Here is a 13,786-nt window from a genome sequence, read left to right on the forward strand (position 1 = left end):
GTGCCAATTTGTGTTGTATTCTTTAACTGCTGGATCCTCTGTTGTTAATTGATCCAAGAAGGCAAAAGCTGTCCACCACTTCTATGTCTTCATCTTGAAGTTAGTGATCTTTCCTGTAACTTTTGTTGTCTTCATATTGAGCTGCGGTCCTATCTTTTCACTCTGTTTTTCAGCTTCCCTTATGAGAGCCTTGACATGTTCCTGATTTTCTTCTTTGAGGGTCATGTTATCTGATTAAGGCTGTTGAGTATTCTTCCACCAATCTTGAATCCTTGATCATCTTCTTCCAGTCCTACTTCTCTTATTACATGTTCAGTGTACAGGTTAAACAGGCAAACTCACAAAGTCATGGATCTCACAATTTCTGTTTCCAATGTTGTGTTATTCAACTGTATTCCCCTCCTTCTCATTTCCAACCTTTGCATTCCTGTCTCCCATTACCAGAAGTAAATCCTGTTTGCAGGTCTTGTCAGTTTTAGCCAGAGCTTTATCATAAAACTTTTCACTTTCTTCTTCTGACTGTAAAGTTGAATTGTGCACAAAATAAGATTGGCATTAATCATTCACAGCAGTATATCCTTATTCACAATGAAAGCCACTCCATTTCTTGTTTGTTGTTCATGACCAGAGTAGTAGATAGATAGTAAGTGTGTAGCAGACGTACTCTCTTGATTAAAAGTGTCCTTAGTTCGCGGATCCTTAGGATGTTGATGTGTAGAAGATCAATTTTCATCTTCAACTTGGCTGTGATTTTGAAGTTGCCTGTTTAACTAATTAACACTATAAACTATTTATTTCATCATTTCACTTTCATTTTTAGTGTTCTTTTTGACAGTGTACTGATTATCAACAATCTGAAAATTCTAGAGTCCTGAAGATAACCTCACACTGCTTTGTCACACTTTCCTAAAGTTTTTCCAGGGGACGAGACAATGCCTTAAACCTGAGCTAGCAGGGAAATGGAAGCCGGCCAGGAGAATTGCTGATGGCTATGAAACTTGGATTGAGTGGGCTGCGTTGGTGGCAGATGGCTCATTGCACTCGTCGAAGCGGTCTCGCCAATATCCCTAATATGACCAGCCATGCTCACACACTGAAAGAGAAAGATTAGTTGGCTGGAAGGCAACCGACGTCCAGTTTAGGTCAGTCACCAGAGACGGATTCAAGGCAGTGTGCTTCCAGTGCACATGAGTTAGCTACCAGCTACTACTCGCTTCAGTTTGCAGAACGGGCTCTGGAGGCGTGGTATGCAAATCTGCGCCATGTGCATTTCCCCCCCCTCCATCAAAAGGGACTTTAAATGTCCTTTTTTTTAATGTTGTTTAAGTTATTGTTTGTTGGTTGGGGATGTCTCTATGTGCTGCTTGTGTGTAACTGTGTCGGGGTGTGGGTTTAGTTAGTGTGGGTTAAGGGTCTACCACAGAGAGGAGTGCTATGACTAAAGGGTACCTTCCCTGCTAAACGGTCTGCTTTTCATGTGCCTTCTCTGTGGGTGCTAGCAAAAAGCACTTTTTGTAGCAGAAATCATAGTCTGTCCCTTATTTCTTCGTTCACTAAAGTGCTACGGTATTGTGACTATATATTGTGGTGGGGGTTGGGAACCTCACCAGCTAAAATGCTAAATACCTAAGAATCCAAGACAGCAAAGCTCTGTCCAAGATGCAAAATGAGAACAGGCTACATTCAGCACTTCTGTTTTGGACAGCAGGAGCAGCATGGCTCACAGGTGGAGCCAGGAAACCTGCACAGAACTGCACAGACACTGCACAATTGTGCCCCTGCACACACTCACCTGGCTGCCTACGGTCAGCATAAAAACACCACTCTGGGCTAAGTCAGATGAGTTGAACTCCGCACCAGAAATAACGTTAACATGCTTTTATTTTTTTATTTTTTTAACATGTTTTATTTTTCTCTCTCGCGCTACAACTGTCTCTAGTGGACTGAGATCTCCCTTGCAAAAGCTACACACAGAACCCAAGGAGGACACCCCCTGACTTCTACTCCAGCCCTACCAATTTCAAGAAATTGCTATATATTTGATTTTACATTAAAATTCAGCTTGGTTCTGATTTATTCAAGTAGGCTAAAGTATAACTCCAGTATAAATCCATGCAAAAATTGTTAACTGACCACAGGCATTTGTAGTGCCCTGCCTAAACTAAAGTTGAAAACACAGGGTGAGCTAAACAGGAGATTCCACACGTGAGGAGCAAAGACTCTAGAGTCTGTGTTTATCCAGCATTTTAGGAGAAGACACAGTACTGCTATTTTGGCAAAGGCATGGCACAATGTATTAAAGGCAGAGATGCCAGTAATTGGGACACACTTTTGAGAAAATCTTTTTTTCTATGAATTATTTTACTCACTGACGTGTCTTATGTGAAATAATAATCTGATAATCATAGCTTTTGCTTATCTTTAACTGTTCTAGTAACACTGGAGGTACTGTAGGTGTCATGTTGCCTTATGAATACTACTCTTAAGTAAAGTGTACCATTTTTCCAGCAAATCACATCCACACAGTGATCAAAAAACAAAGCAGTAATACAGAGATTCACATGCATTTGGTAAATGTTTACTTATGCCTAAAAACAGTTAAATGTAATACATCTACATCTCTAGCCATCCCTGATAGATGAGGCTTTGCCATAACCCACTGCTGTATACACTGAGTACACCTAATCTGGAAATCAGCAGCCTTAAATAAAGGCACTGATTCACTGAGACAACTGAATGAATCTAACATACTTTATTAGTCTCAATATCATTTAAATCCTTTACCAAACAGATGTTTATTTTTACCTTCTAAACACTTAGCAAGCAAAACACATCTTGCTTCAGTGGCTTATCTGAGAGTCTACTTGGGTTATAAAGGTTAAGAGTGACTTTCTACTGAAAGACGAGAAAGTCTTCAAACTTGCTAATATATTAAATAAAGTGCACAGTTTTTTTTCTTTATTCATAATCAAGCTGAAATTTTTGGAATAATTTTAATCAAATATCATTCATTTATTAATAATTATACATATTACATTTTAAAATGCCGACAAATGTATATTCTTGAATCAAGCTTTTACTTCTTATAAATAAAATACTCACTTGGCAGGATGGTTTTGTAACGATTCTTCCTCACCACACCTGGGATATTGAATTCCTTTGGGTCTACAAAATTCATAGGTGTCTCCTATTTAAGCCAGAACAGAAACAGAATCACAGAGATGATAACACTCAGGTTTTAAATGTATCCATGAATTTCCTAAAGCTGGTGAGCATGTGTGTTTGTGTAAGGGGGACTAGGGACAAACTTCAGAAGTGAATGGTTGATACACATGCACACAAATGTGTGTATATATATATATATATATATATATATGTGTGTGTGTGTGTAGATGTGTACACCGATCAGTATGACCACCTCCTTGTTTCTACGCTCATTGTCCATTTTATCAGCTCCACTTACTATATAGGTGCACTTTGTTCTACAATTACAGACTGTCCATCTGTTTCTCTGCATACTTTGTTAGCCCCCTTTTAACCTATTCTTCTGTGGTCAGGACCCCCATGGACCCTCACAGAGCAGGTACTATTTGGGTGGTGGATCATTCTCAGCACTGCAGTAACACTGACGTGGTGGTGGTTTGTTAGTGTGTGTTGCGCTGGTCTGAGTGGAACAGATACAGCAGTGCTGCTGGAGTTTTTAAACTTTGTGGGAACAGTTTGAGAAAGGCCCTTTTCTGTTGCAGCAGGACAACAAACCACCACCACGTCAGCGCATAAAGCAAGGTCCATAAAGGCATGGTTGGGTAATTTGGTGTGGAAGGACTTGACTGGCCCACACAGAGCCCTGACCTCAACCCCATCGATCCACCAACCTTTGGGATGAACTAGAATGGAGATTACGAGCCAGGCCCTCTCGTTCAACGCCAGTGTCTGACCTTACAAATGCTGTTCTGGATAAATGGGCAAAAATTCCAACAGACACATTCCAGAATCTTGTAGAAAGCTTCCCAGAAGAGTGAAAACAGTTATAGCTGCAAAGGGGGGACAAACTCCATATTAATGCCTATGGATTTAGAATGGGATGTCATAAAAGCTCCTGTATATGCGATGTGTAAGTGTTGCAATACTTTTGTCTATATAGTGTGTGGTGTGTGTGTGTGTGTGTGTGTCTGAGAACCATTCACCTCTGATTATTAATCTGTATATATATATATATATATATATATATATATATATATATATATATATATATATATATACTGGATATTATTCAGCTGAACCAAACGTACTGAAGCACTAAAATTATAATACAGTTGAAATAATGTACTTCTGAATATGGAAATGTATGCTAATGTAATTGCATAATATAATAACAACTTAAATCATTCTAAAAAAAGACAATTTATGATATATATGTGTTCACTAGGACTAGATCCCAATGACAGGTAGGGACAACAGTTCACAGGAACAGTGGTCAGACTCTGGCTGGCCTCTTTTGTAGATCCCCAAGAAGATTTGGACCTTTGAATAGAGGGCTGTGTAGCATTCTGCTATTGGTTCATTCAGCTGTAGATGCATGGAGTCTCCTGGGAAAGCGCTGCAAGTGCAGTAAGAGAGACTTTAATTTGTAAATAGATGTGACTGTGTGGACATTATGTGTGCAGCAGGGTTGGTTGTGTCATTTTGTAGTGGGCGGTGAGGTTTTTTGACAATGTTCTTGTCTACCATGTACTGGAGACGTGTGGCTGTTGGTGACCTGCCTGCTTCCCGAGTGGTTTCAGTTAGTGCCGGGAGGTGGTGCTGTACTGCTGCTGGTTCAATAAATCCTAAAACATTTGTCTGCAAGCACTATGTTTCTGCATCTGTTTGTTTCCCAGAAATCACAATATATATCCCTTAACAGGGCTAAATAATAGTTAGGGCCTTGCAGCATCCCTGCTTTCAGACCACTGAAACACAACGCTGACTTATCTTTTCACAGTGGAAGGATGGAAGGAAACACCCTTCTTTTCAGATTTAAAGCAAGTAGAGCTTGATTGTTTCATATCACTCAAAGATAAAAACTTTATCAGATTTTGTTCCCCACTTATTTTCCTTTGACTTACCCCTTTGGTATGCAAGTGCATTATTTTGCATTTTATTTTTGCTCAGATCCCACCTCTAACATGATGGTTCACACCTATTTAGGTAAGTGACTCAAATTAGTTATAAATGTAAACAAACCTTTATTCTGATGTCAAAGAATTATTCTCATGTCAAAGTTAGTCAAGTCAAAGTTTATTTATTTATATTTAATTTTATAACCCATCTTTTTTTTGTGAGGACTGGCTGCAGCGTTCTGGACTATCTGAAGCTTGTTAAGGCTTTTGCGGGAACATCCAGACAGCAGGGCATTACACTAATCTAGCCTTGAGGTAATAAATGCATGAACTAGCTTTTCTGCATCCTGTAGTGACAATGCATTTCTTAATTTAGCAATATTGCGGAGATGTAGGAAGGCTATTCTAGTAATATTTGTTTTATTGCATCGAAGGACAGATCGGGATCTATCATGACACCAAGATTTTTTACAGATGTGCCTGACGCAACTGAGAAACTATTAAGTTTAGGTGTTAAAATTGTTTCTAGCAGCTTTTGGACAAAGAAGCAGAAGTTAAGGAGTTAAGTAGAAGAAAGTTACTCAACATCCAGTCTTTTATGTCTTTTATACAGTCATCAATCTTGCTGAAGTTGAAATTTATCATCTGGTTTGCTTGATATATATATAACTGTGTGTGATCAGCATAGCAGTGGAAATTGATGCTGTGCTTATTGATAATAGTACCCAGTGGTAGCATATATAATGTGAATAATATAGGTCCTAAAACAGAGCTTTGTGGAACATCATACTTTAGCAAGAACAGATGATTTACTGTTTACATTTGCAAACTGATAGTGATCAGTCTGAACCAGAAAAGAGCTATTCCTGTTACCCCTACAAGGTTTTCTAGTCTATCTAGTAAGATAGAGTGGTCTATCGTGTCAAATGCCGCACTAAGATCAAGAAGGACTAGCAAAGATACATTTCCTTGGTCAGAGAATAATAAAAGATTGTTTACAATTTTCACTCTTGCTGTCTCTGTACTATAATGTGACCTAAAACAAGACTGAATTTTTTCATGTATATAATTTCTAGGCAAATAGGTACTTAATTGTTTTGCCACAACTTCTTCCAAGATCTTTGATGTAAAGGGAAGATTCGAGATAGGTCTATAATTTGATAGTTCACAGGGATCAAGGTTAGCTTTCTTAATCAGAGGTCTAATTACTGCTAGTTTAAGAGTTTTTAGGATATAGCCAAGGCTGAGAGAGGAGTTTATTATTGACAGGCTTGGTTATTTCTGGCTAAATTTCTTTAAGTAAACATGTAGGAATCAAAACTAATATACAAGTACAAGGTTTCGCAAAGGAAATCATTTTAACTAGTTCATTTTGTTGAAGTAAGGTAAATGATTCCAGCCTCTCTGCAATAGTTACAATATTCTCAAGATCTAGATTGGCATTATAAGGCAGCAATTTTGTAGAGTTTAACTGTGCATTCTCAATTTTCTGCCTAATTTTTTCAATTTTATCACTAAAGAAATTCATGAAATCATTGCTGCTATAAGCTAATGGAATATGGGGTTCAGTAACTGTTTGGTTCTTAGTTGATTTGGAAATTGTGCTAAAAATAATCTAGGATTATTTTTATTATTTTCAATGAGAGAGAAGAGATAGGTTGAGCGTGCTGCAGTAAGTGCTCTTCTATAGTCTATAAGGCTCTCCCCCCAGGTAGACTGGAATACTTCTAGTTTAGTCAGGCGCCATTTTCGCTCTAGATGTCTGACGGTCTGTTTTAAAGCTTGCTTTGTACCACAGGGCAAGCTTTTTCTGCCTTATTATTTTACTTTTTAATGGAGCCACATTATCTAAAGTAGATCAAAAAGTATCCTCTAAGCACTTGGTCATAGTAACTAATTCGGTAGGATTAGATGGACAGCTGATAAAAGCTGATAATTGTGGGAGGTTTCTGATAAAGCTACTAGCAGTGGGAGAAGTTATAGTCTGCTTAACACGATAGCATGGAGATGAACGAACATTACGGCTAAAGCGAATTTCATATGAGATTAGGTAATAATCTGAGACTGCTGTGCTCTGGGGGAGAATGGCTAAATGCTCTATGAATGTGTATACATGCACTTAATAATCCGATAACTGCAGAAAATCAGATTTTGTCAGTAATCTGATTAACATGTTTACATGCACTTGAGGAATCAGATAATGAGAAACTCCGGGTCTACATGAGTCAAGCAATAATCGGATTTCTGCTTTGCAACCAGCCAACAGACTCACAGAAGAAGACGTGACGTAAACATAATGTAAAACTCAAACTTCACATCGCATATTTTTTTTAACATCGCACCACTTCACCTGAAAATATGAACTTACATCCTCTAGATGAAGATGAAGAATATAGAAATCCTTTATATTCAGGTTTCAGTACCACTCAAACAGTATTTTGCTGCCATCTTGTGACATCCACCGTCTGTTCTCGTGCAAGCACAGACTGAGAAATCCGATAGAAATCAGAGCATGAGTTTACATGCACTAAGAAATCTGTTTACTGAGCTAAAATCCAGCTCTCTTTATCAGATTTCTTAATCGGACTTCTAGATCAGAGTATGGTGCTTACACGATCATTTGAATAATATGATAACTGCAGAAATCTGATTATGTTCGGATTATTGAGTGCATGTATACACACTCTATGTTTACACCAAAGGTCAGAATTAAGTCTAAAGTGTGGCTGCAATAATGAGTGGGCCCCTTTATATTTTGAGTGAAACCTACAGAGTCTGAGATAGATATAAATGCCTTGTGGATCTTGTGGTTTATCAAAGTGGATAATAAAATCTCCAACAATTATTACTTTATTTGAAAACGTTATTAAACTTGATAGAAAGTCAGAAAATTCCTGTAAGAACTGAGAATACGGCCCTGGCGGCCTATAGATTGTAGTTAGTGAAAAGGAATTCTTATTTGTTCCTCGATCCCTTATATTAAGAAAAAGAATTTCAAAAGAAGAGAATTTGTTGTCTACTTTCTGGCTTACACCTAAAGCTTTTGTATGGATGGTTGCTATACCTCCACCCCGGCCACTTAAATGAGGGATATGTGCATAACTGTAGCCTGTGGGGGTGGCTTCATTTAGACCAAAGTATTCATCGGGTCTAAACCACATTTCATTGAGGCACAGAGCATCGAAATCATGATCGGTAATAATTTCATTTACAACAACGGCCTAAGGTGTGAGAGATTTTATGTTAAGCAGTCCTAGTTTTAGACCAAAGGTGCTGTCACTCCAAACTGGTATAACTGGTCTGATATCAATCAAGTTACTAGAGCAAACTTTTCAAGGATTTTTGATGCTTTGTTTTATTCAGGGAACAGACACAACCTCAATTGGGTGGAACCTATGTGGTGTCTCAAGGCAGCTTGCAGACAGTCAGTTTAGCCTGTTTGTCTGCTGCCTGGCCTTGGCCCTGGTTTGTCAACGACTGACTGTCCTACACTGGCTGTCTAAACTACAAGCTATGCTACATGAAATGAGAGCAGTACACCCCCGCGAGAGGTGGATACCGTGCCGACTCAAAAGACCACGCTTGCCCTCAAAAGTAGACCAATTATCTACAAATCCCACATTGTTTTCTGAGCACCACTGACAACCAGCAGTTCAGCGATTATAACCTGCTGTAGGTTTCGGCGCCATATCGAACTGGGATGGGGCTGGAGCATATTACGGCATCGGACATCGTCTGAATGACTATCCTCAAATATCTACGGCTAGCTAGCAGCTTCAGTTTCCCTCTAATATCCAGCGCCCTAGCTCCCAGTATACAGTTAACTGATACTGGCACCCCTAAGCGAGAAGCGATTTTCACGTGCCGTAAAATAAAATCGCCTATAACCAGAGCTCTTTCAACAGGCGTCTCAGAGGGTGTCTCACTGAGTGGGGCAAACCTGTTGGACACGTGAATGTGAGATGAGTGGTGCTCACATGGGGTAGCTTTAGCTTTGGCTTTGCGGCTATGCCACTGAGATGCCACCCATTTGCCCCGCTGTGAGGGCTCTACTGCTGGAGTCGAGGGCATGCTAGCATTTCCTGAGGCACCCAGAGCTTATAACAGCGAGTCAGAGCCCTGCTGACTAGTCCTGCTCTTTTCCAACTTCCGGACGCACACCATTAACAGTATAAACTTCTCCATTAAGCACGAAACTAACTTACACTTCTCACAAACAAAGCTAGCAGCGCTGCTGTCACTAGTGATGGAGAGAGAAGCATAACTAAACATGCTGCACTCAGGGCAAAGCAACAGCTCATGGTCTGCCATACTGATACTCATGTTGTTTCCTCACCTAAATATGTCCTTTCCAGGGGTCTTGTGAATCGGATGAGAGAAGAATTGACTTTCAAAGGTCAGTGGTTGTAATTAATTGCAAGTAATATGCAACAGACATACATATATCATCTAAACTGCTTATCCTTCTGGGTCGCGGTGGGGAGCTGGAGCCTATCCCAGCTGTCATTGGGCAGAAGGCAGGATACACCCTGGACAGGTCGCCAGTCCATCACAGGGCAGACAGACAGACAGACATACATATACAATCACACACACCTAGGGGCAATTCAGCATTTCCAAATGGCCTGACTACATGTCTTTGGACCGTGGGAGGAAACCCACACAGACACAGGGAGAACATGCAAACTCCTCACAGAAAGGACCCCGGTCACCCGGCCGGGAATCGAACCTAGGCCCTTCTTGCTGTGAGGCGACAGTGCTACACACTGCGCCACCGTGCTGCCCTAATATGCAACAGCAAATTGAAAATGTAAAAAGCCACAAAAGACTAGCAAAATAGAGCGGAGAAAACAGCAAACACTCCTGCCAGTAACTTCGAAAAACAGGAAACTATGTTTTTCTAATATGCCACGTGAATGAATCATGTGTGTCATGAAAAGCAAACAAACTAGTAGAGCAAGTCTTCACTGTGAATATAATTAGTTCTAAACAGCTCTCAGCTGCTCATTATTAGAGTAAGACGGAGTTGCATGCACAATGAAAGAAACATGAATTCCAATCAGAGCGTTCTCATTAAAATTGCATGGCCATGCACTGGATATGTATCAGATCTAGGACCACATTTGGCAGTGTCTCAGGTCGGGTCTGAAAACATCATATTGTGTGGTGTAAATTAACTTTATGTTACTTCACTAATTAGCTATAGGCTAAAACCATGCCCAATGCAGTGTGGTGCAGCAGTTTAGGCTAGCTATGTTTTTAACAAGTTTATCAGGCCTTTAAAGTACACATTGTCCCATACTTAACCTTCCATATCCATTCGTCCAATTTATCCTGGTTTTAAGAGGGATATATACTGTAACGCTTACCATCAATAAAATTACATTTATTATTTACATAAAACATACCTGACCTCCACTTCTAAGTGATTCTGCCAAGGATATATTTCAGGAGCTGCATGCTGTCTGGTCTGCCCGGGGATAAACTGGTTGGAATGACCACAGATGGTGCACAATGCCTAGGAAAAACTGTCTAATAGCACTGATTTAGAGAAAGCTGGAGGAAGAGAATGAACACCTTGCTATTCCTTTAAACTGCATTATTCATCAGCAGACAGACATGCTTAAAATTTGACCATGTTATGTCAGTTGTAGTGCATTAATTACATCAAATCAAAAGCTTATAACACTGCCAGTTTTGTGTTTTTTTGTTTTTTTTTTGTAGAAATTGAAGCAGCATATGGTGATGCCTTGTTTTCTTCCCTTTACGTCAAAGATCTTGGAAAAAAATTGTGGCAGATCAATTAAATTGCTATTTGCATAGGAATCATATATATTAAAAAAATCAGTCTTGTTTTAGGCCACATCATAGTACAGAGACAGCACTAGTGAAAATTGTAAACAATCTCTTATTATTCTCTGACCAAGGAAATGTATCTTTGCTAGTCCTCCTTGATCTTAGCGTGGCATTTGACACGATAGACCACTCTATCTTACTAGACTGGACTAGAAAACCTTGTAGGGGTAACAGGAATAGCTCATTCTTGGTTCAGATCGTCCCTGACTGATCACTATCAGTTTGTAAATGTAAACGGCAAATTGCCTGTTCTTGCTAAAGTTAAGTATGGTGTTCCACAGGGCTCTGTTTTAGGACCTATATTATTCACATTATATATGCTACAAGTGGGCACCATTATCAGTAAACACGGCATCAATTTCCACTGCTATGCTGATGACACAGTTTTATATATATATATATATATATATATATATATATATATATATATATATATATATATATATATATATATATAAACCAAACCAGATGGTAAATTTCAACTTCAGCAAGATTGATGACTGTATAACATAAAATATAGACATAAAAGTCTGGATGTTGAGTAACTTTCTCCTTCTCAACTCAGATAAAACAGAGGTTCTGCTTCTTCGTCCAAAAGCTGCTAGAAACAAACTGTCTAATTTAACACTTAAACTTAATAGTTTCTCAGATGCATCAGGCACATCTGTAAAAAATCTTGGTGTCACAATAGATCCTGATCTGTTCTTCGATGCACATATAATAAATATTACTAGAATAGCTCTTGATCTCCGCAATATTGCTAAATTAAGAAATGCACGGTCCCTACAGGATACAGAAAAGCTAGTTCATGCATTTATTACCTCAAGGCTAGATTACTGCAATGCCCTGCTGTCTAGATGTTCCAGCAAAAGCCTTAACAAGCTTCAGTTAGTCCAGAACGCTGCAGCCAGAGTCCTCACAAGAACCAGAAAGTTTGATTATATCAGCCCAGTTTTAACAAACCTACACCTAAATTTCACATGGATTACAAAATTCTTTAACTGATGTATAAAGCTCTAAACGGCCTCGCCCCTCAGTACCTGAGTGAACTTCTCTCTCACTATGAACCATCATGCCTACTTAAATCACAAGGTGCTGGCTTATTTTTAGTACCTAGAACTAATGAAGTTACATCAGGGGGAAGAGCCTTCTAATACAAAGCCCCTCAGCTTTGGAATAATCTTCCAGTCAGTGTTCGGGACTCAGACACAGCCTCAGTCTTTAAGCCTAGACTAAAAACCTACTTGTTTAGTCAAGTCTTTGATAATTAGTTTTCCCTGTTAGATAGAAGGTGCAGATCTGGAGGTTCATGGACATAGAGTATTATAGTGAACTGGGAATGTTGGTGCTGTCGTCCCGCTGCTCTCACGCGTTCACTCAGGTTTGCTGACGGTGGAGATGAGGGGTGCTGACATCTCAGGGAGCCCTCATGTCTCTGTTACCTTTCTGGCTCTCTTAGTTAGGCTGTAATAACCAGACCTGCCGGAGTCTCTGCTGCACTCTGTTAACCCGGTAAACTGTAATCAGTCACTCTTTACAGAACTAACTCTCTCTGTGTTTTCTTTGCAGAATTAAACAACTGCCCATCCTGTGCGATCTGATGCTGTTGCTTCTTCTGCCTTTCTGGGGTGCCCACTGCTCGCCAGCCTTTTGGACCATTTTGACCACCATTGAGCTTCACGCTGTACAATGCTGTGCATTAACCTGCATGAACTCACCCTCCTGACGATGCTGCTGCTGCTGCTGCACAGACTCAGTCTATTTATTTATAACCATTGCTTCATTTGTTTTTTCCTGCTTCTGTATTTTAGTATTTTATATTAACGCTGTTTTGTCGACCAGAGGAGGATGGGTTCCCCTTTTGAGTCTTGGTTCCTCTCAAGGTTTCTTCTTCTTGGAAAACGCTTTTTTCTTGCTCATGGGGGCTTGGACCTGAATTTTTCTGTAAAGCTGCTCTGTGACAACACCAGTTGTAAAAAGCGGTATATAAATAAACTTTGATTTTTACACAGGTGTGCTGGCTAAGCAGAGACATTGTGCAGAAGAGTTTCTTTGAGTTGAGACAGGTAATCGAGGAATTAATAAACAAGGCCAGGTCACGTGTTCCTAAGCTTAATGATGAATGATGCACTTAGCGTTTTACATCACACAGGAGTCGAACACATCAATGTAGCTTCTGACAGTGTGAAAGCATTTTCCATACAACTGAGATTATGGAAAGCACAGCGCATTTACCCTCATACAAGTCTGTTATAGGAGAGGGTGCTGTATTTAGTAGCGATGAGTATGTTGCTGCCAGCACTGATCAGCGTTTTTTTCTCACTTCAACAGAGGATCCAGCAATCAATAAATATGACACATATTGGCAATAAGCAGAACAAAGATGAAAGAGCCTAAAATGCTATGATCTGTGTCTACAAACAAATATCAGAATTAAACTTTCTGAAAATTAGTTACTGCTAGTTAGTCCAAATATCTGTATTTCCTTTGTGATAATGACAAAAAATAACAGTGCATGTTTTCTGAGATCTCACTGGGTAATGCCATTCTGAAGATAATTCTTAAAATAGTTTTTCTTAGAATGCGCTTTTCTCTACATTCACAACCAGAAAACTCAGATTCTAGAATACCTGCATTCATGAAATGTTACGTTTGTTCCTAACCCTATTCTGAAGAATATTACAGAAGAATTTAATAATAATAATAAACACACTGAAAAACTTTCATACTAATATCATTCAAAGACTTCTCTGATTTTTAAATATGCAAATGTATGCATATTTAATTTGTTAACGTCTCATTTGTATATCTACACAGTATTTTGGAAA

The 13,786-nt window shown here is 39.3% G+C and overlaps 1 protein-coding gene across 1 annotated transcript in view; it reads right to left on the minus strand.

The window, feature by feature from the left end:
• ptpn5 (protein tyrosine phosphatase non-receptor type 5) overlaps positions 1–13,786 on the minus strand; it is a 96,183-nt gene that overhangs the window by 34,511 nt on the left and 47,886 nt on the right. Inside the window, exon 7 of the mRNA XM_036584482.1 lies at positions 3,103–3,187. Within this exon, the coding sequence (XP_036440375.1) occupies positions 3,103–3,187 (85 nt within the window). The remainder of the gene's footprint in view (positions 1–3,102; positions 3,188–13,786) is intronic.

The sequence above is a fragment of the Colossoma macropomum genome, unplaced genomic scaffold (assembly GCF_904425465.1).
Source record: "Colossoma macropomum unplaced genomic scaffold, Colossoma_macropomum, whole genome shotgun sequence".
Taxonomy (NCBI): Eukaryota; Metazoa; Chordata; class Actinopteri; order Characiformes; family Serrasalmidae; genus Colossoma; species Colossoma macropomum.